The sequence below is a fragment of the Oncorhynchus nerka genome, linkage group LG4, assembly GCF_034236695.1.
Source record: "Oncorhynchus nerka isolate Pitt River linkage group LG4, Oner_Uvic_2.0, whole genome shotgun sequence".
Lineage (NCBI taxonomy): Eukaryota > Metazoa > Chordata > Actinopteri > Salmoniformes > Salmonidae > Oncorhynchus > Oncorhynchus nerka.
The window spans coordinates 50,778,703-50,804,356 of record NC_088399.1 but is presented as its reverse complement, the minus strand read 5'-3'; the positions used below and the strand labels follow the sequence as shown (position 1 = coordinate 50,804,356).

General features: G+C 44.6%; 1 protein-coding gene and 1 long non-coding RNA gene across 2 annotated transcripts; one reads left to right on the top strand and one right to left on the bottom strand.

Moving 5' to 3' along the window:
• Positions 1–178: 178 nt before the first annotated feature.
• Positions 179–12,057, top strand: LOC115128963 (uncharacterized). The gene is made up of 5 exons (XR_003863575.2): positions 179–348; positions 1,001–1,200; positions 3,295–3,408; positions 5,851–6,006; positions 10,721–12,057. It is a non-coding gene; the product is annotated as an uncharacterized LOC115128963 (long non-coding RNA).
• A 2,172-nt stretch (positions 12,058–14,229) lies between these two features.
• Positions 14,230–24,789, bottom strand: LOC115127231 (sorting nexin-18-like). Its single transcript, XM_029656874.2, has 2 exons — positions 22,968–24,789; positions 14,230–21,083 (listed from the first exon to the last, which is right to left on the bottom strand). Exons 1-2 carry the CDS (start codon positions 24,448–24,450, stop codon positions 20,845–20,847), a joined length of 1,722 nt encoding a protein of 573 aa, XP_029512734.1. The 5' UTR covers positions 24,451–24,789; the 3' UTR covers positions 14,230–20,844.
• Positions 24,790–25,654: the final 865 nt, after the last annotated feature.

Sequence of the window (25,654 nt, the reverse complement as noted above, 5' to 3'; positions counted from 1 at the left end):
ACAGGTCAACAACAGACACTTATCTCAGCTTGAAGGTCATCTACTGTAAATTCTTATCTTCTTCAGGAGGATATGATTGATGTAGAACCTGTTCTACCAGAAGGGTTTTGAGAGTAGTGTCTCCACTGGGCAGATAGATTTCCTAACTTCTGGGTCATTTCTGTGGTTTCAGGTGGATTCAGGACATATTTATTATGTCCAAGATGGATGTCATACACTGGCAGATAACTTCAACATCATGGCCAAGGACACCGACATCCGGAAGCACAGCTAGCCCTACACGATGTTTGTCCATGTGACGCCTGTCAACAATGAGGCCCCAGTCATAACAGCAAACGGGATATTAAGGTTGAGTGTTTTAGTGTGTTTAAAACACATACGTGTAATAACAGAGATGGAAGAACTGAAATACGCATTAGAAGGAACTTGAGAAACTGTCCCAAAACAGAGTGGAGAATGTATTACCTAAAAGTTGCTTTAGTCTCATGGTTTTGTGGATGCGATTTATGAGGAAAATGTGTCATTGGATTCTATCTTTAGGTTGAGTTGAGGAAACTGTGTCACTGAGTACTTAGCAACATCTTTTACTTTTCTTCTGTCATGGAAAACCATTGTGTAAGTGCAGAGTGTTAGAGTTTAAAGTGTGCCCTAATTGATCAAATACTTCACATTCTCACAGCTACACAACACCTCTTTAGAGTAGCTGAGTATGATAATAAGAAAATGAATGACCTATGGATTATAGCGATCTGGGAAAGGAGATAATCCTAGATTTTTTTTTTCACATTTCTGAGCCACCATCCAACAGTTCAATCTGTGTTAATGAAGTGCCCAACATGTCCACCAGGAGGCGCACACGAGCCACATTTATTTCCACCTACAGATCATTCAAGGGCATGATAGCATTACTTCCAGGTGTGTGTTATGTTATGCCATGTTTTGTCAGGGTTTGGGTAATGCTTTAACCCTCTGTCCTTTACTGTACCTTTCCCCCATACAGGTGTGGGTGAACTCAGTCACAGAGATCTGCGTAGATGACCTGAGTGTTGAGGACAGTGACTCTCCTCCTGAGGACCTAGAGTTCATCGTAACCCCGCCTAGCAACATACACCGGGCACTGAAGAGCTCCCCCTCCAGGCACATCCTGAACTTCACCCAGAAACTCATCCTTTGGGGACAGCTGGTGTTTGCGCACAGTGGGTGAGAATGCTACAGTAGATACATATCATTAAGGGTGTAGCTTTGCCCTGAGACATGGCTGTAGATTCTACAGTCCTGTTCAAGGCAAGGGGTCGCTGCACCTCTGCCCTTATGGCAGCTGAGTGTGCTGGGTGTGCTGAATAGGACACTAAAAAGAAAGACTGCATGTGCAAGGGAGGATTTACAGTGGCTTGTGAAAGTATTGACCCCCTTGGCATTTTTCCTATTTTGTTGCCTTAGAACCTGTGTAACGGCTTTCTTCCGTCGAAGGAGAGGAGGACCAAAATGCAGCGTAGTTCGTGTTCAACATGTTTAATAATACAAATACAAAATAACAAACGGGGCAAAACCCGAAACAGTCCTATCTGGTGCAGAGAACACAAAGACAGGAAACACAAAATAGCAATGGTCAGAACGTGACAACCTGGAATTAAAATGGATTTTTTTTTGGGGGGGGGGGGGGGGTTTGTATCATTTGATTTACACGACATGCCTACCACTTTGGGGCTGACTCTCGGGCTTCCATCCGCGCCGCCGTGCTGCCTCCTCATACCAGCGCCTCTCCGCCTACGCTGCCTCCAGCTCTTCCTTGGGGCAGCGATAATCTCTTGGCTGTGCCCAGGGTCCTTTCCCGTCTAGGATCTCCTCCCAAGTCCATTTCTCCAAATAGTGCTGCCTCTCCCGCTGCTGCTGCCTCTCCTGCTGCTGCCTGTTACCACGTCGCTTGGTCCTGTTGTGGTGGGTGGTTCTGTAACGGCTTTCTTCCGTCGAAAGAAGAGGAGGACCAAAATGCAGCGTAGTTCCAGCGTAGTTCCAGCTCCTTCAAGTTGGATGAGTTCCGCTGGGGTACAGCAATCTTTAAGTCATACCACAGATTCTCAATTGGATTGAGGTCTGGGCTTTGACTAGGCCATTCCAAGACATTTAAATGTTTATCCTTAAACCACCCATGTGTTGCTTCATGTGTTGCTTCAGCAGTATGATTAGGGTCATTGTCCTGCTGGAAGGTCCCAGTCTCAAATCTCTGGAAGAATTTCCCTGTATTTAGCGGCATCCATCATTCCTTCATTTCTGACCAGTTTCCCAGTTTCCCAGTTCCTGCCGATGGTATTCTCGGGGTGATGAGAGGTATTGGGTTTGCGCCAGACATAGCATTTTCCTTGATGGCCTAAAAGCTAAATTTGAATCTCATCTGACCAGAGTACCTTCTTCCATATGTTTGGGGAGTTGCCCACATGCCTTTTTCTGGACACTATTCTGTAAAGCCTAGCTCTGTGGAGTACAGCTTAAAGTGGTCCTATGGACAGATACTCCAGTCTCCGATGTGGAGCTTTGCAGCCCCTTCAGGGTTATCTTTTGTCTTTTTGTTGCCTATCTGATTAATTCCCTCCTTGCCTGGTCCATGAGATTTGGTGGGCGGCCCTCTCTTGGCAGGTTTGTTGTGATGACATATTCTTTCCATTTTTTAATAATGGATTTAACGGTGCTCCATGGGATGTCAAAGTTTAGGATTTTTTTTATAACCCAACTCTGATCTGTACTTCTCCACAACTTTGTCCCTGACATGTTTGGAGAGCTCCTTGGTCTTCATGGTGTCGTTTGCTTGGTGGTGCCCCTTGCTTAGAGGTGTTGCAGATTCTGGGGCCTTTCAGAGCATGTGTAAATGTACTGAGATCATGTGACAGATCATGTGACACTTAGATTGCTCACAGCTGGACTTTATTTAACTAATTATGTGACTACTGAAGTTAATTGGTTGCACCAGATCTTATTTTGGGGCTTCATAGCAAAGGGGGTGCATATGCATGCACCACTTTTCAGTTTTTTATTTTAGATAATATTTTTAAACAAGTTCTTTTTTTTCATTTCATTTCACTAATTTGGTCTATTTTGTGTATGTCCATTACATGAAACCCAAAGAAAAATCCATTCAAATGACATGTTGTTATACAACACAATAGGAAAAACGCCAAGGGGGATGAATACTTTTCAGGGCACTGTATGTTTGATAGTGAAATATATCACACCTGAGAAGACTTACAATGGTTTGGGATTGTTTCACCATAAATTAATAAAGATTGATTATTAATGCAGGTCCCCTGTCAGGAGGATTCCACTTCCAGGTCAATGATGGGGTGAACTTTACCCACGTCAGATCTTCAGTGGTTCTCAGCCTGGAGAGTAACCACGCCCTCACGGTGTTCCCAGGTAACACAACAGGAAATGGATAAATAGACCTTGAACCAGACACTTACGGTATTCCCAGGTAACATAATAAGAAATAGAATTAAAGCCTCATTCTCTAGCCTGGTCCCAGATCTGTTTGTGCTGTCTTGTCAACTCGCGTGACAGTGACCATAGGTGTTGGCAAAACAGCACGTACAGATCTGGGACCAGGTTAGTAAAGCCTTAGTCTTTCTGCTGCATAATAGAGTCATTCTCAGCCTGTACTGAGTCAAATGATCATAGTGCGAGCGGCCAGCCTGTACCAGCTGGTAAATGTGGTAGACTACTAAGTAACTTAATCATAATCATACTTAATGTTTCAGTAACTACGGCTACCGGTCAGAGTCCTAGTTTATTAAGGTTGGACGATAAAGAAGGGGGCATAGTCCGACATACAGTAAAGCAGTCCAATCACCCTTGAAACCATTCTAATAGTGACACAGTATGTGATGCTTCCTGTTATCTATGCATACTTCAACAACAAAGCTTATCACATGATATTCTCAGTTTGTCTGCCTCCTGTTTATGTTTTCAATAGTGTAATCTTCCTAGATATCCTGCCTAGCAGATGAGGCTTGTGGGAGGAGCGATACGGTGAGGGAAAAAAAGTATTTGATCCCCTGCTGATTTTGTACGTTTGCCCACTGACAAAAATGATCAGTCTATCATTTTAATGGTAGGTTTATTTGAACAGTGAGAGAAAAGAATAACAACAACAAAAATACAGAAAAACGCATGTCAAAAATGTTAGAAATTGATTTGCATTTTAATGAGGAAAATAAGTATTTGACCCCTCTGCAAAACATGACTTAGTACTTGGTTTGCACACATCTCAGGAGGGATTTTGTCCCACTCCTCTTTGCAGATCTTCTCCAAGTCATTAAGGTTTTGAGGCTGATGTTTGGCAACTCAAACCTTCAGCTTCCTCCACAGATTTTCTATGAGATTAAGGTCTGCAGACTGGCTAGGCCACTCCAGGAGATTAATGTGCTTCTTCTTGAGCCACTCCTTTGTTGCCTTGGCCGTGTGTTTTGGGTCATTGTCATGCTGGAATACCCATCCACGACCCATTTTCAATGCCCTGGCTGAGGGAAGGAGGTTCTCACCCAAAATTTGACGATACATGGCCCCGTCCATTGTCCCTTTGATACGGTGAAGTTGTCCTATCCCCTTTGCAGAAAAACACCCCCAAAGCATAATGTTTCCACCTCCGTGTTTGACGGTGGGGATGGTGTTCTTGGTATCATAGGCAGAATTCCTCCTCCAAACACGGCGAGTTGAGTTGATGCCAAAGAGCTCTATTTTGGTCTCATCTGACCACAACACTTTCACTCAGTTGTCCTATGAATCATTCAGATGTTCATTGGTAAACTAGAGATCGGCATGTATAAGTGCTTTCTTGAGCAGGGGGACCTTGCGGGCGCTGCAGGATTCTATTCCTTCACGGCGTAGTGTGTTACCAATTGTTTTCTTGGTGACTATGGTCCCAGCTGCCTTGAGATCATTGACAAGATCCTCCCGTGTAGTTCTGGGCTGATTCCTCACCGTTCTCATGATCATTGCAACTCCACGAGGTGAGATCTTGCATGGAGCCCCAGGCCGAGGGAGATTGACAGTTCTTTTGTGTTTCTTCCATTTGCGAATAATCACACCAACTGTTGTCACCTTCTCACCAAGCTGCTTGGCGATGGTCTTATAGCCCATTCCAGCCTTGTGTAGGTCTACAATCTTGTCCCTGACATCCTCGGAGAGCTCTTTGGTCTTGGCCATGGTGGAGAGTTTGGAATCTGATTGATTGCTTCTGTGGATAGGTGTCTTTTATACAGGTAACAAAATGAGATTAGGAGCCCTCCCTTTAAGAGTGTGCTCCTAATCTCAGCTCGTTACCTGTATGTAAAGACACCTGGGAGCCAGAAATCTTTCTGATTGAGAGGGGGTCAAATACTTATTTCCCTCATTAAAATGCAAATCAATTTCTAACATTTTTGACATTTGTTTTTCTGGATTTTTTTGTTATTCTGTCCCTCACTGTTCAAATAAACCTACCATTAAAATTATTGACTGATCATTTCTTTGTCATTGGGCAAACATACTTAATCAGCAGGGGATCAAATACGTTTTTCCCTCACTGTAGGTGGACGGGCTCATTGTATGGACTGGAATGGGATAAATGGAACGGTATCAAACATATGTAAACCACGTTTGACACCTTTCCATTTATTCAATTGCAGCCATTACAATGAGCCTGTCCTCTTATAGCTCCTCCCACCAGCTTCCACTGCTACCTAGATAGCTGCACCTGAAAAAAATCATAACATGAAATTGCTACTTAGACTGCCTGTCTGTGTTCTAATGTTATTCTAGTGACGTTATAACAGACAAAGAATTTTGTACAACGTTGGTCAATGTTGTTTATTGTTATAGCAGAATGAACTTCTGGTGGTTACCAATAACAACGGTGAGAAAGGAGGTGACCACTCGATTCTTTACAGTGTTACCAGTCCTCCAAAGCTGGGGAGACTGGTCAGAAAACAGACAGGCAACTCTACCGCAGAGATCTCCTCCTTCACACAAAACATGGTATGTGTATGTATAGTGGAGTTAAAGGGGCAGTGGTGTCTGAATGTGATTTGTCTGTTTTTTACATACAGTACCAGTCAAATGTTTGGACACACCTACTCATTCAAGGGTTTTTCTTGATTTGTACTATTTTCTACATTGTAGAATAATAGTGAAAACATCAAAATGATTAAATAATACATATGGATTCATGTAGTAACCAAAAAAGTGTTAGCATTCTCTCAACCATCTTCACCTGGAATGCTTCTCCAACAGTCTTGAAGGAGTTCCCACATATACTGAGCACTTGTTGGCTGCTTTTCCTTCACTCTGCAGTCCAACTCATGCCAAACCATCTCAGTTGGGTTGAGGTCGGGTGATTGTGGAGGCCAGGTCATCTGATGCCTCACTCCATCACTCTCCTTCTTGGTCAAGTAGCCCTTTCATAGCCCGGAGGTGTGATGGGTCATTGTCCTGTTGAAAAACAAATTATAGTTCCACTAAGAGCAAACCAGATGGGATGGCGTATCGCTGCGGGTACCCCATGCGGGATGGCGTACCCCATGCGGGTTAAGTGTGCCTTGAATTCTAAATAAATCACAGACAGTGTCACCAGCAAAACACCCCCACATGTCCTCCTCCATGCTTCACGGTGGGAACCACACATGCGGAGATCATCCGTTCACCAACACTGCATCTCACAAAGACATGGTGGTTGGAACCAAAAATCAATTTTGGACTCATCAGACCAAAGGACAGAGTTCCACCGGTCTAATGTCTATTGCTTGTGTTTCTTAGCCCAAACAAGTCTCTTCTTCTTATTGGTGTCCTTTATTAGTGGTTTCTTTGCAGTGGAGTTTTGGCCTGGCTGGTGACATCAGTTAATAGACCGATAACAAAGAGTTTCAAACCTCTCTGCCAATAACATCAAGTTTTCAGGTTTACATATCCCTCCCATTAATTAGCCTCTTCTTTTTTGAATTTTACCCCCTTTTCACCCCAATTTCGTGGTATCCAATTGTTAGTAGTTACTATCTTGTCTCATCGCTACAACTCCCGTACGGGCTCTGGAGAGACGAAGGTCGAAACACAACCCAACCAAGCCGCACTGCTTCTAAACACAGCGCGCACTGCGCCCGGCCCGCCACAGGAGTTGCTAGTGCGCGGACAAGGATATCTCTACCGGCCAAACCCTCCGTAACCCTAGGCCAATTGTGCCATGGGCCTCCCGGTCACAGCCGGCTGCGACAGAGCCTGGGTTCGAACCCAGAGTCTCTGGTGGCACAGCTAGCCTTAGACCACTGCGCCACCCGGGAGCCATTAGCCTCTTCTAATTAGGCCCCTCCCTCAGACCACTTCTATACAGTCCTTCCAACATTATTGCTTGAGAAATTGCTTTTTGATAAGATGCTATATGTTTAATTTCAACCATTTTAATTTTAAAAAATCAGACTAAGATACTTAACTGTTACCCAAAATTATTTAATATTGAGATAAAGAAAGCTGCATTGGACCTTTAAGAGAGAGAGAAACAACTGTATCTATGCCTGGAATGGGTATGTTTTCTTTATAATATTTAGTCATGTTGATTACAGTGACTATAATAGCCACTTGGGTGCTTCTACAGGTAAAATGTACATGATGCATTTATAGTGTACTTGTAACTGCCCCTTGCATTTTGAAGTTACAATATCCCTGTCCTTCTCTTTCTCTGTTCTATTGTTATTTTAAGTGAATGAGGGACTGACGGTCACAAGACGCAGGCCTCCTTACTGTCCCTATAATTTCTAAGCAAACAGCTGGAGGCAGGGCTTTCCCATATAGAGCAACATTTTTAAGGAATGGTCTGCCTACCCATTCGAGAGACGCAGACTTGGTCTCAACCTTTAAGTCTTTATTGAATTAAGTCTTTATTGAATCTCTTCAGTAGGTCCTATGATTGAGCGTAGTCTGGTCCAGGAGTGTGAAGGTGAATGGAAAGGCCCTGGAGCAACAACCCGCCCTTGTTGTCTTTGCCTGGCCGGTTCCCCTCTTTCCACTGGGATTCTCTGCCTCTAACCCTATTACATGGGCTGAGTCACTGGCTTACTGGTGCTCTTCCTTGCCATCCCTAGGAGGGGTGCATCACTTGAGTTGGTTGAGTCACTGACGTGATCTTCCTGTCTGGGTTGGTGCCCCCCCCTTGGGTTGTGCCGTGGCGGAGATCTTTGTGGGCTATACTCGGCCTTGTCTCAGGATGGTAGGTTGGTGGTTGAAGATATCCCTCTAGTGGTGTGGGGGCGGTGTTTTGGCAAAGTGGGTGGGGTTATATCCTGCCTGTTTGGCCCTGTCCGGGGGTATCGTCGGATGGGGACACAGTGTCTCCCGACCCCTCCTGTCTCAGCCTCCAGTATTTATGTTGCAGTAGTTTATGTGTCGGGGGCTAGGGTCAGTCTGTTATCTGGAGTATTTATCCTGTCTTATCTGGTGTCCTGTGTGAATTTAAGTACAGTGGGGAGAACAAGTATTTGATACACTGCCGATTTTGCAGGTTTTCCTACTTACAAAGAATGTAGAGGTCTGTAATTTTTATCATAGGTACACTTCAACTGTGAGAGACGAAATTTAAAACAAAAATCCAGAAAATCACATTTGCATGATTTTTAAGTAATTCTGAGCCCTAAGGGGGACCTGAGCCCTAGGACCATGCCTCAGGACTACCTGGCCTGATAACTCCTTGCTGTCCCCAGTCCACCTGGCTGTGCTGCTGCTCCATTTTCAACTGTTCTGCCTGCGGCAATGGAACCCTGACCTGTTCACCGGACATGCTACCTGTCCCAGACCTGCTGTTTTCAACTCTCTAGAGACAGCAGGAGCGGTAGAGATACTCTGAATGATCGGCTATGAAAAGCCAACTTTCATTTACTCCTGAGGTGCTGACCTATTGCACCCTCGACAACCACTGTGATTATTATTATTTGACCCTGCTGGTCATCTATGAACATTTGAACGTCTTGGCCATGTTCTGTTATAATCTCCACCCAGCACAGCCAGAAGAGGACTGGCCACCCCAGCCTGGTTCCTCTCTAGGTTTCTTCCTAGGTTCCGGCCTTTCTAGGGAGTTTTTCCTAGCCACTGTGCTTCTAAACCTGCATTGCTTGCTGTTTGTGGTTTTAGGCTGGGTTTCTGTACAGCACTTTGAGATATTAGCTGATGTAAGAAGGGCTTTATAAATACATTTGATTGATTCCTCTAACTTGCTGGATAAGCTATTGGAACCCCAGCGACATTCTTATGAGGTCTGGTCACCTCTCTACCCCAGCACGGAGTCATCATTGTGGGGGTAACAACCTGACCAGCACCAAACCCAAATTATTTTAGTTCATCCTGGATAAGTTCGGCATTGCATACCAGCTCCGAGACGATCCAAGACGTGTTCACCTTCGATGCTTGACTGAACCGCATAGGCCGTCCTCCCCAGGGACTCTCAGACCACAGCCTGATAGTGACAGAGTCCTTTGACCTCACGGTGACCCCCGTCAATGACCAGCCACCCCTGCTCCAGACCAAAGCCCCCAGTCTGAGGTTGGTGCAGGGGGACACACGGTGGTCTTCAGCCCGGAGAACCTCCAGGTGGGGTATCTGGATGCCCCTCCAGAGGAGATCCACTTCAAAGGTCTATACTCGTTTTTATTTTCCCTTCTTTCTTTTCCGTCATATGCTTTGTGCCTTGCTTTACACCCGCCCTTGCATTATTTATACAGGACTCACAGCCCCTCGTTGTTTATACCCTACTTATTATTGTTGTCATTATTACAGTGATTTTATTTTCACCCGTGTCGTTTACACTATCAATGTTTCTGATCGAATCAACGTAATATTATGTCCTTTAAATGCAACATACCAAGACAAATCTAACTATGCACGACTTAGTCTGTGATTTTATTTTAGGCAAGGCGCATCAGAGGATGCTATGGCATTGACAGGCATGTGCGGTCGAGTGTAGATGCGCTTGTTTTGAGATCAATGCGCAGATCCACGTGGAGTCGCGTGTGCACCTTTGTTCATATTCTTTGTTAGTTAGTGAACTATTAGCCCGGTTATAGCACCTTTCTGGATAGCAATGGGGGAGTGATTGCTTCCTACAAGAGCACAAAACGTGTACATTTCTAGCCATCTTTGAAAAGCTTTATGTCTTAAAGAGGCAGTGTTGTATTTTGAGACAGGCTTGAATAAGCTAAGAAGCCAATAGGCAGAGGGTAGCATAGCCTACATTTTTGTACGGTTCTCTGTCATATTAATGGCATGGGAAGAATAATATATTTCATTTTGTAAAGTGGTTTCTTGCGTCACGCAGCATTTTCAGTCACCTACTTGTCTGTAGAACAAATCGATAAAAAGGTTGTCAAGCCCCCGCACAATGTTTTTAAAAAGTCTTATGGAATTAGGCCTACATTGAACACCACACATGGCTGCTTCTAAAGGCTGTATCATAGAAGAGCTATTTCAATCTATTTCCATGTGAAAATGTCATGGGATGGTATGCCACTCTGATAGGCCTTCACTATGATCAAATAGCCACAGTAGCCAACTTGGCCACTGTTAAAACTAACTTAAAGCGTGTTCACAGTAAATGGTCGCCAGAAGTTGCACAAGTTTCCATTGTCTTCCCTCCCTCCTTTTGCTGTGAAGTGTGTTGCGACATGTCTGTGAAATGCACTTGAAATAAATGTACATTCGTTGTGATTTTATTTAGGCGATCAACAAACCCACCAATGGCTACCTGGGCCTTGGAGAGTACCTGAAAGAGACGGTCTCTGCCTTCTCCTAGGCGGACATCCACGAAGGTAGGGTCCATTTCATCCAGGACGGGAAGCCATCTTTAGGAGTGTTCATCGGCCTCTCTACAAGCTCTTCAACCTGGAGGTCGCTGTGGCAACCGTATCCATGGTGAACAACATGGGCGTGAAGCTAGTTCAGGGTCAGACCATCGCTACCTTGACAGCAGAACATGTGGCTGTAGAGACCAATGGGAGACAGTGTGACCATCAACTACACAGTGACCACACTGCCACACCATGGCTGTCTCCTCATGTCTGACCTGCCAGTCAGTGAGTTTAACCAGGAGGATCTCCACTCAGGCAGATTGTCCTACCACATGACAGACCTCACTTCCTCCTCGGATAGCTTTGAGTTCACGGTCTCAACCCCGGAAAGTAACCTAACTGCTGTGACGGCTGTCACGGTTCGACCGCTCATCCATCTCAGCAAAGCGCCTCCTGATCCCCAGCTGCATCGCCGTAAAGCTGAGGAAAGACGCTATGGACACCACAGAGCTTGCCACACTCAGCTGCAGCGACCCCGTCTTCCACAACTTGCCACCTCCCAAACACGGCAAGCTGGTCAAGGTGACCTTTGACCTCTTGGATGGATCCAATTTCTCTGTGGAGAGCTTTACCTTCCGGGACATGGTCCAGGGCAGGGTGGCCATGGAGGAGGCCCTGGTACATCAAGGACACAACAACAACACTGCCAATCAATCAACATCTTTACTTTACCAATTGGGATATTTTGCCGACCACAACACAACAGAGGTCCATGTGTCCATGCTCAATGACTCATTCACGTACCTTCTGAGGGCAGATCATGTCCAGCCATCTGTGGGAAAGTTTCTGTTTAGCATCGTGCCATTTGACGAGAGTTTAAACCTCACGACCAGGTCACCACACACAATCAAACCACAGGCGACACAGGGACTAAAATGCACTCTGCTACCCACCCTCACAACACGAACCACAAAACCCACAACAAAAATACCCTAGAGAAGCAGTTCAAAGGAAACCAGACAGAGGTTGAACCTCAGCTTGTTCCCAATGTGACTATTGACACATTCCACATTTGTGACCCGTTTCAGGAAACTAGGTGTATGTGTTAAGTCACGACTTCACAGGAGAGCCATTTTAAAATGTTTCTTCTTTTATCAAAATGCGTTTTTTGGCAGAAATACCTTCTGGAACATGTGAACTTTCATGTGCTTTAATAACAAACTTGTATGACATCTGTAAATATGAATAAAATTGTTAAATTACGACAGCAACTTTCCCACTAGCAATGATTGGCTGAGATAATGAGTGGGCTGGACATGTCGACAGAGGAGTTTGGATTGGTCTGCCATATAGAGGGCTTCTGTCTATTTGAGCTGGTCAGTCTGTGTTGGTGATCCTGTTGAACACAGCTTTTTTTTAATGTAGGAAATGTGTCTTGTTGTGGAGCTGCATAAGTGTTGCTCTCCACTTTCTGGAGGATCAAGTCAGTGGACTTAGAGTATGATAGCTAAAGAGGTGGAGAAAACACCTGCCTCCGGATTACATCTTCAAACTAAGGGCTAGTGTTAGCTGGCTGGCTCCCTAGTCGTATCCCAGAGTTGTTTGCTTTGCTAGTTAGAGCCTAATGTTAGCTAGCTAACATTGAACCTGGTTGATTAGCTCCCAGCATATTCATGCAGTGTAGTAACAACATGATGTGGCACTATGTTCATTGTAGTTTAACTAGCTAACGTTAGTTGGATGGCTCGTTAGCTAACATTATATGACATGTGTGTGATCTTACATGTTGTTTACCTAGCTATGTTCATTGTTTACCTAGCTAGATAGCTACATGTCTTAAGCTAAAGTGTACTGTTAGCTAGCTAGTTAACGTTAGCTGGCTGTGCTCCCTAGCTGACATTATTATTCGTAACCCAGAGCTGTTTGCTTTGCTAGTTAGAGCCTAATGATAGCTAGCTAACATTGAACCTGGTTGGTTAGCTCCCAGCATATTCATGCAGTCTAGTCCCAAATCATGTTGTTACTATGTTCATTATTGTTTAACTAGCTAACGTTAGCTGGCTGGCTCGTTAGCTAAAGTTACATAACATGTGTGATCTTACATATTGTTTACCTAGCTAGGTTAATTGTTTACCACCTAGCTAGCTAGCTACATGTCTGAAGCTAAAGTGTACATCACCCATTGAATATGGCTGGTGTCAGTAAACATTGGCAAAAAAAGCAGAATCAAGTTGTTGCAAAGCTGGTTAGGCTGTTTTCATGTTATCCATAGGTAAACAAATCATCGGCCAGGGTGTCAAGTGTGGGCTCTGAATGCTCCGAGAGCAAAACGAGATGGGTCGGGGCTAAAGCTTAAGAGGGTGTCAACGATGTTGAATGGGTGTAGACTAGATACCAAAACATTCAAAGGCCATTTTCTCAGTTTATCAACTTAAAGTTTAGATTTTGCTACATAAGACCTAATCCAGGTGGTGAGTCACATTTTGACATTTTCAATGTTGCTGCTGCCTGCTGTTAGCTGGCAGCAGGGCTCTTGTTCCCAAGGTGTTGTTGTTAAACCTGCTTCAATGACCCATTTTGTGTGAATAGGGCAATTTCTTATATGGAAAGTTCTAAGTTGGTTCTACTATTCGCCCTTTGTTACAATGTTTTACTTATGGTCGGACTTAGGCTTGATTACCAACAATAACGAGACAGCCTACAGGGAGGAGGTAAGGGCTCTGGGAGTGTGGTGCCAGAAAAATGACCTCTCACTCAAAGTCAACAAAACAAAGGAGCTGATCATGGACATCAGCAAACAGCAGAGGGAGCACCCCCCTATCCACATCGACATGACCGCAGTGGAGAAGGTGGAAAGCTTCAAGTTTCTCTGCGTACACATCACTGACAAACTGAAATGGTCCACCCACACAGACAGTGTGGTGAGGAAGGCGCAACAGTGCCTCTTCAACCACAGGATGCTCAAGAAATTTGGTTGTCACCAAAAACACAAACTTTTATAGATGCACAATCGAGAGCATCCTGGCGGTATCACCCCCTGGTACGGCAACTGCTCCGCCCACAAACGTAAGGCTCTCCAGAAGGTAGTGATGTCTGCACAATGCATCACCGGGGGAAAACTACCTGCCCTCCAGGACACCTACACCACGCAATGTCACAGGAAAGCCAAAAAGATCATCAAGGACAACAACCACCCGAGCCACTGCCTGTTCACCCCGCTATCCTCCAGAAGGCGAGCTCAGTACAGGCGCATCAAAGCGGGGACCGAGAGACTGAAAAACAGCTTCTATCTCAAGGCCATCACACTGTTAAACAGCCATCACTAACATTGAGTGGCTGCTGCCAACATACTGACTCATCTCTAGCCACTTTAATAGTGGAAAAATGCATGTAATAAATCTATCACTAGGCCCTTTAAACAATGCCACTTTATATCATGTTTACATGTTTGATTTTTAATGTTTTATTTCACCTTTATTTAACCAGGTAGGCTAGTTGAGAACAAGTTCTCATTTGCAACTGCGACCTGGCCAAGATAAAGCATAGCAGTGTGAACAGACAACACAGAGTTACACATGGAGTAAACTATTAACAAGTCAATAACACAGTAGAAAAAAAGGGGAGTCTATATACATTGTGTGCAAAAGGCATGAGGAGGTAGGCGAATAATTACAATTTTGCAGATTAACACTGGAGTGATAAATGATCAGATGGTCATATACAGATAGAGATATTGGTGTGCAAAAGAGCAGAAAAGTAAATAAATAAAAACAGTATGGGGATGAGGTAGGTAAAAATGGGTAGGTAAAAATTACTCATCTCATATGTATATACTGTACTCTATACCATCTACTGCGTCTTGCCTACGCCGTTCGGCCATCACTCATCCACATATTTATGTGTATAAGTTAGATGTTGTGAAATTGTTAGATTACTTGTTAGATATTACTGCATGGTCGGAACTAGAAGCACAAGCATTTCCCTACACTCGCATTAACATCTGCTAACCATGTGTATGTGACCAGTAAAATTTGATTTGCTCAATTCAACCTGTCAGTGGTTAGAATGACAGACCACAGGAATAGTTGTAGCAAGAGCCATATACAGTAATATATATATATATATATGGCTCTGTTTTTAGCCAGAAAAGTGAACTGAGACTACAGTAGATCTGCCTTCAAGGTGTCTTTAGTTTAAATGCAGTCAGCCAGCCATCATGTGTTAATGATACACGTCTTCTCGTCTTGTTAGGAACAATAGACTTGACTAACACACTCTTTTGTTTGTAAATAATAATACTTCATCCAGTAGTTTTTGCAACCAAATGATAACTGTATCAGGCCTGTGATTCGGGCATGCCCTACCCGAATCAGTGTTTTAAATGACTGAATGCATAGTAGCCTACTGTACATACAAGTAAATACAGTCTGCGGTCCACTATTCCTATGGAAATTAATATACAGCATTTGTATTACTGTGTAAATCTGTTGTCACTTTTCTGTTTGACTCAGTAGCATATTGTTCATAATTCTGGTGAAATTCAAAATGAAGTGACTTGGCAGATGTCTCTGGCCCTAATACGTTGTTACCATGGTAAGTCTGTACTTAGATCAGATCTACACCCTCGAGGATAGCTAGGATGAGAACACCCAGTGTCTTTTCACACGCACTCCACCCCCGTCGATGAGCATTCTGTGCTGCAGCTTGCAGAAATCACATTGTCATTTCAGAAGTTCTGCATGTATTGCAAAAGACACAGATATCCTATACATTATATATGTAATTATATGGCAAAAGATCTGTGTATTTTTTCAAATTAAATATACATGATATATACAAAGGTATGTGGACACCCCTTCAAATGAGTGGATCTGTCTATTTCAGCCACACCCGTTGCTGACAGGTGTATAAAATCGAGCACACAGCCAAGCAATCTCCATAGACAAACAATGGCAGTAGAATGGCCTTACTGAAGAGCTCAGTCATAGGATGCCACCTTTCCAACAGGTCAGTTTGTCAAATGTCTGCCTTGCTAGGGCTGCCCCGGTTAATTGTAAGTGTTGTTATTGTGAAGTGGATATGTCTGGGAGCAACAACAGCTCAACCACGAAGTGTTAAGCCACACAAGCTTACAGAACTGGACCGCTGAAGCGCGTAGCGCATAGAAATCGCCTGTCCTCGGTTGCAACACTCACTACCGAGTTCCAAACTGCCTCTGGAAGCAATGTCAGCATAATAACAGTTTTTGGGAGCTTTATGAAATTGGTTTCCATGGCCGAGCAGCCGCACACAAGCCTAAGATCACCTTGTGCAATGGTTGGTAGTAGTGTAAAGCTCACCGCCATTGGACTCTGGAGCAGTGGAAACATGTTCTGTGAAACACCATCTGGCAGTACGAGGGACAAATCTGGGTTTGGCGGATGCCAGGAGAAAGCTACCTGCCCGAACGCATAGTGCCAACGGTAAAGTTTGGTGGAGGAGGAATAATGTTCTGGAGCTGTTTTTCATGGTTCGGGCCCCTTAGTTCCAGTGAAGGTAAATCTTACGCTACAGCATACAATGACATTCTAGACGATTATGTGCTTCCAACTTTGGAGGAGGCCCTTTCCTGTTTCAGTATGACAATGAGATACTGTCATATTGAAATGGTTTGTTGAGATTGGTGTAGAAGAACTTGACTGGCCTGCACAAAGCCCTGACCTCAACTCCATAAAACACCTTTGGGATGAATTGGAATGCTGACTGCCAGCCAGGCCTAATCGCCCAACATCAGCGGCCGACCTCACTAATGCTCTTGTGTTTGAATGGAAGCAAGTCCCCGCAGCATTGTTCCAACATGTAGTGGAAAGCCTTCCCAGAAGAGTGGAGGCTGTTATAGCAGCAAAGGTTGGGACCAACTCCGTATTAAGTCCCATGATTTTGGAACGAGATGGTCAATGAGGTCATGTAGTGTAGGTTGTGTTGATGTTTTATCCTTTGCATGTTGTTTATTTTGTAAACTTGTGCCAGCCCAGTATTGTATACCTTTAAACATAATCTTAAATGAGTAGCCTATGTTGGTCTTGACTGACCTTTTTTGTTTCCTTAAAGACGATAGTACAGCTTTTGTTTCTTTATATCCTTCCATTAAGCACTACACTTTTCCACCAGACCAGTTCATGGGGGCGATGTGGGCTGGACTGGGGAAGAGTGAGGTACACACGAGGGGGAGGATATGATTTCACATACACAAACTCTGTTTAAAGGGAACTCAACAAGGTTTAAGGAAGATTCAAAAGTAACATTCCACAACATTGCAATGTGCTTCTGATTACTATCAGAAAGGACATCGGGCCCATTTTTTTTGTTTGTTTTACAGTTAGGAATATAATTTAAATCAAGTTCTAACAGGCTTAGTCTGTTTCCACAGAGAGGGACAACCCAAGAGCCCCAGCCAGTGGAAATAAAATGTCTTCCTTTGTTCTGGGTAATGAATGGACTTATACTTCTTTGTGAGCATGAACAGTAACTTCAAAAAGGTGTCGCCACAAAACAGTCTTCAATGATTGTGGACTGTGGACATTACATAAACTGTAAGTTCGGATCACATTAATAATTAAACGGGTATGATGGTAGCGGAAATCCCTCCAACTGTACAGAGAGACCGTGTGTTTGACATTGATGCCATTGCAGTTTGGCTGCACGGTTCAGAAGACTGCTATAATAGTCTGAATTTCACATTTAGAAACACCCTTCACAGCCGGACTGCAATGTAGTCGATCTCAAACATGCAGCCCTTCTGAGAGAGAGGAACAACCAGCCTGTGTAGCAATGAGTCATGACTGAATCAGCTGGTTGTGCTTGTGCTTTGAACTTTGCTCTGAGAGAGAGAGCGTATGACCAAAAGCTGTTTGGTTGCTGCTTTTCCTGACTAACTTAACCCACCCAGGCAATGTTTGTGAATGTGAACTTCCGTGAGGACAGACTTGAATAGGGATCTGGAGGATTACTGTTTCCCTCTTACTTCAAAAACGTAATGTGTATGTCCAACGATTATCAGGACATGGGCAGTGCTTGATTTGGGCTGGAGCTGTCCGGAGAGCCATATCAGCGCCTCTATAAAACAAAGTAGCCCATCACCGGCCGAGAGCCCGGACTTGAACCAATTTTTCTCTGCAGATCCTCTCATGCTCTGTCAGGTTGGAAGGCGAGCGTTGCTGCTATTTTCAGGTCTCTCCAGAGATATTCGATCAGGTTCAAGTCAGGGCTCTGTCAGGGCCACTCAAGGACATTCAGAGATTTGTCCCAAAGCCACTCCTGCATTGTCTTGACTGTGTGTTTATGGTTATTGTCCTTTGGAAGGTGAAACTTCGCCCCAGTCTGAGGTCCTGAGCGCTCTCCAGCAGGTTTTCATCAAGGATCTCTCTGTACTTTTCTCCGTTCATCTTTGCCTCGATCCTGACTAGTCTCCCAGTCCCTGCCACTGAAAAACATCACCACAGCATGATGCAACCACCCCCATGCTTCACCGTAGAGATGGTGTCAGGTTTCCTCCAGAAGTGACGCTTGCCATTCAGGCCAAGTTCAATCTTGGTTTCATCAGAACAGAGAATCTTGTTTCTCATAGTCTGAGAGTTTAGGTGCCTTTTGGCAAACTCCAAGCGGGCTGTCATGTGCCTTTTACTGAGGAGTGGCTTCCATCTGGCCCCTCTACCTTAAAGGCCTGATTGGTGGAGTGCTGCAGAGATGGTTGTCCTTCTGGAAGGTTCTCCCATCTCCACAGAGGAACTCTAGAGCTCTGTCAAAGTGACCATCGGGTTCTTGGTCACCTCCTTGACCAAGACCCTTCTCCCCCGATTGCTCAGTTTGGCCGTGCCCACAGCTCTAGGGAGAGGCTTGGTGATGGAGGCCACCGTGTTCTTGGGGACCTTCAATGCTGCAGAAATGTTTTGGTACCCTTCCCCAGATCTGTGCCTCAACATAATCCTGTCTCGGAGCTCTACGGACAATTCCTTTGACCTCATGGCTTGGTTTTTGCTCTGACTGTCAACTGTGGAACCTTATATACTGTAGGGAAAGGAAAAGGGGGATACCTAGTCAGTTGTACAACTGAATGCCTTCAACTGAAATGTATCTTCCGCATTTAACCCAACCCCTCTGAATCAGAGGTGCGGGGGGCTGTCTTAATCGACATCCACGTCTTTGGCGCCCGGGGAACAGTGGGTTAACTGCCTTGTTCAGGGGCAGAACAACATATTTTTACCTTGTCAGTATTTATTATAGATCCACTCTTCCTGGGGTCCGGTAAAATGAAGGCAGTTATACAATTATTATTATTTATTTTTTTACATTACAATACATTCATATTTACATTTTTGACAACTTTTACTTCAACTACATTCCTCAAGAAAATAATGTACTTTTTAATGTTTTTAGGAATGTAATGGAGTAAAATCTGTCAAAAATATAAATAGTAAAGTACAGATACCCCAGAAAACAACTTAAGTAGTACTTAAAAGTATTTTCACTTAAGTACTTTACACCACTGAACTTCGGTAAACATAATCTAATGGATGGACTTGGGAAAAGACAGCTCCTGCACTTCTTTCATCCCGAGTCAAGCACTGGACATGGGTGAGCAAACACAACAAACCCAGTTCAGCAAGATAGCTGTATGTTAACAAGAACAACAAACTATTTAAATTCCCTTCAAGTGTTTCAGATGTAACTTGACCCAGAGCTAGTGGAAAAGGAATCTGGTCTAAATAATGGACGCAATGGAGGTGGAGTAACTTGACCTATTGGGAGAGGAGAAGAGATGGTGTCCTATATCAATAACAGTGGGCCTGGTAGTAGTACCTGAATTGCAGCCATGCTGTCTGCTAAATGTAGACCGGGCAAACATGAGGAAAAGGACTACACAGTGTTCCTTGTGTGATCAAGTGAATATACTGTGATAAAGATCCCTTCTACATGTATTAGGCTGTTCAGGGGCGATGTGTGTCAAGTCATCTAGCACTACCCTAATCAACCTGGTAAAATAACTTACATACATTAGACTTTTGGCTGTCATCCGACAACTGTGTTTTGGGAGGATACCAATCAATGGTCCTTCAATGTCAAATTCACATGGAGTACATGTGTAGGAGGAAGGATTTCATTTCAACAATGTCCTTCGACACCAGGGAATCCCACAGAGACATCATTTGCAGTATTATTCTGGCTGAGTTATTTGTGCCTGCCTCCTGCCTCTCCATTGGGAACAATAAGAAGGAATGGAAAATCAGGTGTTCTGTTCTCCTCCAGTGTTCTACAATCTTAAAGCTTGTTCCTGGCACAGAGCTCTCTGGGAGGTCTCAAATAATGAGGTTCAGAAACTACAACAGAATATTGAAATACCAAACCCCCCTTGGTTGCCCTCTCTATGATAAGACACACGTTTGTAAAGACACACAGACACGCACAGACAGACACACACACGCACAGACAGACAGACAGACAGACAGACAGACAGACAGACAGACAGACAGACAGACAGACAGACAGACAGACAGACAGACAGACAGACAGACAGACAGACAGACAGACAGACAGACAGACAAAGGGACAGGGGCAAATAAGGGGGATTCAATGCAACAGGTTAAACATGTATTTTAAGAGATATCTTTGCAATTCTATACAGTTCCTTATGGACGACATCCCACTCATTCCATGAAGTGACACGTCTTGTATGTGATGACTTAACATATCCCGTCAAGCTAGACTACGCGATCAGGTTTTGCGGACAACAACGTCAACGAAGGAGTGTCTTCAGTATCTTTCTACCCCATTTTCCCCCATCCGTCACTGCATCACCTGCATAGATCCACTCACTTCCCACTGTAGAATGGATGAATAATCTGGTCACGGAGAACTGAACAAGTCATTCAAGTGCCCCATCTCCTCCGGGGCACTTTATTTATCATCTCTAGCCATCTTTCTTTCTCTCCCTCTCTAAGTCCCCCTCCTCTCTCTCCCTCTGTCCCCGCCATCCTCTCTCCATCCCTCTGTAGCCACCCTCCTTTCCTCAGGTCCCTTATATTATGTATTCGTCGTACTTCTGCAGTGCCTCCTCTAACTTCCCAGTGATCTTCTGGAAGAAGCTGATCTGCTGCTGGAGGTGGTGTTGCATCTGGCTCTTGAAGTCACGTACGCGCGTACGGTGGAAGTGCTGGATCTCAGCCAGCGTGGCACAGGAAATGATGTTACAACGCTCGTTGATGGTTGATCCCTCCCCTTCCTGCTTCTGGCACTCCTTCACTTTGGTAAGGGCACCTGAGGAGAGAGGTGGCGGAGAGGGAGAGGGGGAAAAACGTGGGTGGGAAAGGGGGCATGGAAAGGGTTTCGAGAGAAGGGGTGTCAAAACTATTCCTTAAAGTGGGGGAAAGGAAAAAAGGATATCTTTTGTCATGCAAACTCTAGTTGAATCCTAAATCTGTCTCTGAAAAGTTTTAACATGACTCAGGGAAAAGAGTTGACTGTGGTTTCATGCCCTTTCTGGCCAATAGAGTAGTAGACTGAAGCCAATGCTCTACTGTCTCACTCACACAGAGTTATAATCTTCTAACTAAAAGCAGTCTGTCTAATTTACAACTTATTGCACTGTGGAGTATTCAGGCTAAGAGGTTCTCCAAGGCCGCAAACACCGAGCAACCTTTTTCTAAGTGAATAGCTAAGAACAGCGATAGTTTTACAAGTTGTAAATGAGATATGAACCATACAAATGTTGCAGTGAAGGACACATACTTGAGCTCTGAATGTGTAAGTGGAAGATCTGACTTAAGACTTGGTCGCTGCCTTACTGAAATAACCTTCTCTACAGCCATTAGAATAGACCCTTATCTGGGGAATACAAAATACCACACACACGTCACACTCACGCAGGCAGTCTCTCACACAAACGTGGATGAATAGACATACTAGTGATGTGAAATGAACTTGGTTATTTTCAGCGCTCGCATGCGATTACAGCACCAAAGCACCAATAAGTTGAACTGTTTCACCGGTGCCAGTGGGAAGAGATTTGCCCAGGCATATTGTGGAGCAGCTCCCCAGATCCCCACCCTTGGAGAGGAAAATAATTTAATCCTGAGGCTGCTTCCATTCCGACATTCCGACATTCCCAGGGCAACGCCGGACAAGGGGCCCCGGAATCTCCTCCTTCTCATTCTATTCAGATGTAGGATAACCTAACCTTCGACGTCTCAATTGAACTTGGACTGCATAGCGTGTAACAAACAGTTCCCCGTATTTATGTATCTCCTGTGTGATAAATCAAAGTGACAAATCAGAGAATGTTGTCTTACTTGGTAAAAAACGAGAACGAGAGAGTTCCGTTGAACCGTGTGTCCTTCCATGAGGACTAGGCCTATCTGCAGTATCTTCAAGCCCTGCGCTCTGATTGTAGGCTCATTTATCAGAGTTCTATTCAAAAAGTTACATACTTCAGCATTTGGCAGATGTCCGTGGTTTATGTGCCAAAGCCCCAACTTCTGATCTCACTCTCTAGAGTGGGTGTGAGACAACATTTCTGCAAGGACAGGTAATTACATATCATGCCTTCCAGTCATGTTCGAGTGCATTACTCAACAGCATAAACTGTAACAGCAAACTTTTGCCAGCAAGCACAAAAGTTGAACATAATACAAAACATATGTGCATCAAGCTCCCGAGTGGTGCAGCGGTCTAAGGCACTGCATCGCAGTGGTAGACGTGTCACTACAGACCCTGGTTCGATCCCGGGCTGTATCACAACTGGCCGTGATCAGGAGTCCCATAGGGCGGCGCACAATTAACCCAGTGTCGTCCGGGTTAGGGGAGGGTTTGGCCGGGGCAGGCCGTCATTGTAAATAACAATTTGTTCTTCACTGACTTGCCTAGTTAAAGAAAGGTTAAATAGATAAATGTTACATGAATTGACATAACATTAAAAACATAAAGGATATCGATGCAAGGGACTTCACGGAATGCCAGGGCAACATTTGTTTTTGCTCATCATCAACATCCGCGTGACATGACCCCTATGAGGGTAGTGACCAAAGAAATCAAATACCTATGAGGCTACACTCAAATGGCCATGGTCAGAGGGGCTTTGACTGGTCTATGGACTATGGCATTTCTATGGCATAGACCAGAGACAGCTGTGACACCGTACTGTACCTTTCTGAACATGGATGATATCAGGGTAGTTGGCCAGGTGTCCCTTGTACAGGTCCAGCAGGTCCGATATGGGGTCCAAATCCTGTCTGGGCTGCTCGGCAAAGTAGTCTCCTATAACCTCGTAGGCCTCTCCTGTGAATGCTATGGCATGGTTCAGTCCTACGGAATAGGCCTGTTGGTCCATCTCAAAGGCTTGGCCCAGCAGTTTGAAGGACTGGCCCACTTTCTGATACTCTTTCTTGAAGCCGGTGATCTGCTTCCTGGCGAACTCGTTGATGGTAGCGTTGACTAACAGACAATTCTCATCCATCTTCTTGGTGAAGGCTTTGAAACCGTCTATTTTGCTCTCCACCTCCTGTAGGTCCAGTGGAACGGCCGGGGTAGAGATGGTCAGGAAGAAATTAGCGCCAGTCAACTCATCCTTCTCCGCTTTTCGCTTGCCCATCTTCCACGTCTTCTCGTCTGTGCTGGGGCAGGTGAGGAAATGCTGGAAGACGTCACACCTGGCCAGGACAGGATGGCTCGTCATGTGGTTCATCCACCATATTAAACCTTTTCTGCGCTTGGAGACAAAGTCCTGTTCGAAGCGCCCCGTGGCCTGTTTCTCGGGCAGATGGGGGACTGATATGACAGGGAATCGTTCCACTAGGCGGGCATAGAGCCAGTCAAAGTGCTTGTACCTTCTATTCACCTGGCTCTGGGTATGAGAGGGAGTTAGTCTGTATGACATGTAACTCTTCATGCCTTTGAATTTAGTCTGTTTGGTGGGGTCATCGATAGAGCAGGCAAATGGATATGGGTCTTCTTGCCACTCTGGCCCATACTGGCCCATGACAACACAGATCTTGTCCCCGTCCTTGACAAAGGCAGCCGCCTCGCCCAACACAAAAGCCTCTCCGCCTGATTTCACAAAGGTTGAAAACCTGTTGAGGTTTTTACCCACTGTGGCTGAACTTTTGGCTTGGGCACTGCTACGTCTCTCAGGTAAACTGGTAGTGACCGTGTATGCTGTGGAACTAGTTCCATCATTGTCATGTATCGTTCCAGGTTCATCCGCCACAGTCGAGCTGTCATCCCAGTCATCATCCCAGTCGTCATCGCTACCTTGACTGGTCGGGTAACTGTGGTGCTGTGGAGTTTGCACAGGATAAGCAGAGTGGGAAGGGTTCGGGACTGTAATGCTCTCAGCACGAGAGTGGGACTGGGAATGGTATGATGAATCATATCCACTTGATGGCAACTCGGCTTGACCATGATCTGCCGACATGCCATTGTTGTTGGAGGAGATGTCAGATGAATCATTTGTGAGAATCTCCACATATGAGGCTGGAAAAAGACCAGTCTCCCCTCTGCTGTTAGTCCCCTCTAACCATCCCTCGACATCTTGTTCGCTGTACAAAGTAACAACTTCGTTCTCAGTAATCGATATCTCTCCTGGATTTTCGGAACTAAAGTCGTACAACGCTCTCGCTCTAAACGCCATAGTTTAAATTTAAAAAGTAGGAGCGCGCGAGACTGAGTACTGATATTAATTAGTCATGCGAGCGAAACATGGGATCACCGTATCACTTTGTATTCAGCACCAACCTCTTTAGTTTTTAGTTTTAGTCCTTTGCAACCAATGCGGCTGTAGAATCTCGTCCGAAAATAGGTTTCGAGTTGTAAAGCATGCGGCTGTAGTCTGTAAATTCATGCGTAAAAAGCAAAGAACAATGTCTTATTTTTCTTCATGAATAGGTAGGAGGGAGAAAGTCTTATTCCAGATGCTTCAGGCTCGGAACAGGACTAGTCCTCACACGTAATAAGCCTGAATAGTCGAGGGTGGAGCTAGTTCTAGGTTACATTCAACCTGGTTTTAATGTCTATGCATCCAACAGGCAACACAGCAGCAGTCACCAACAGATTTGGTCAAGTTGCCGTATTGTTACAATGTTGCCATATTGTTATGACGTCGTTATAATTATTACTATTGCACTATGCATGCAGTGTGCATTGGGATTTTGGCAAAATAAACGTAGCCATTTTATGCAACTGGAGTCTGTCTGTTTTACTATTCTAGTTTTAGGCATTTGCAACATCTAGGTAGCCTCTACTGCGATATGTTCACTGTCCCCGTATTTGTTATATAATTCAAATTAACTAAGAATAATCTAAACCTAAAATTATGCCACGGCTGTGTGATAATGTAACATAGGTCTGTGAAGTGTGGCCTAACATTGATTGTTTCTATGTTATCCCATAAGGTACACCTCATATTCATCGTTTATATATTGTACATTTTCATTAGGCTACAATGCAGGAGTGTAATGTACTTAAGTAAAAATATGCCAAATCAAATGTATTTATAATTAAGCAATAACACCGAGGGGATGTGGTATGTGGCCAATATACCACAGCTAAGTGCTGTTCTTATGTATGACGCAACGTGGAGTGCCTGGATACAGCCCTTAGCCGCGATATATTGGCCATATACCACAAACCCCCATGGGTCTCCAGATCCTCAAAAAGTTCTACAAGCTGTACCATCGAGAGCATCCTGACCACTTGCATCACCGCCATGTATGGCAACGGCTCGGCATCTGATGGCCATACAGAGGGTAGTGTGTACGGCCCAGTACATATATACTAAGCGGTGTCAGAGGAAGGCCCAAAAAATTGTCAAAAACTCCAGTCACCCAAGTCATAGA

What these genes read in the sequence shown, in the direction of transcription:
- LOC115127231 (XM_029656874.2), bottom strand. Translation starts at nt 24,450, where the DNA reads ATGGCGTTTAGAGCGAGAGCGTTGTACGACTTTAGTTCCGAAAATCCA. An exon ending in TATCATCCATGTTCAGAAAG is followed by an intron (nt 21,084 to 22,967) that starts GTACAGTACGGT and finishes CTCTCTCCTCAG; the next exon opens with GTGCCCTTACCAAAGTGAAG.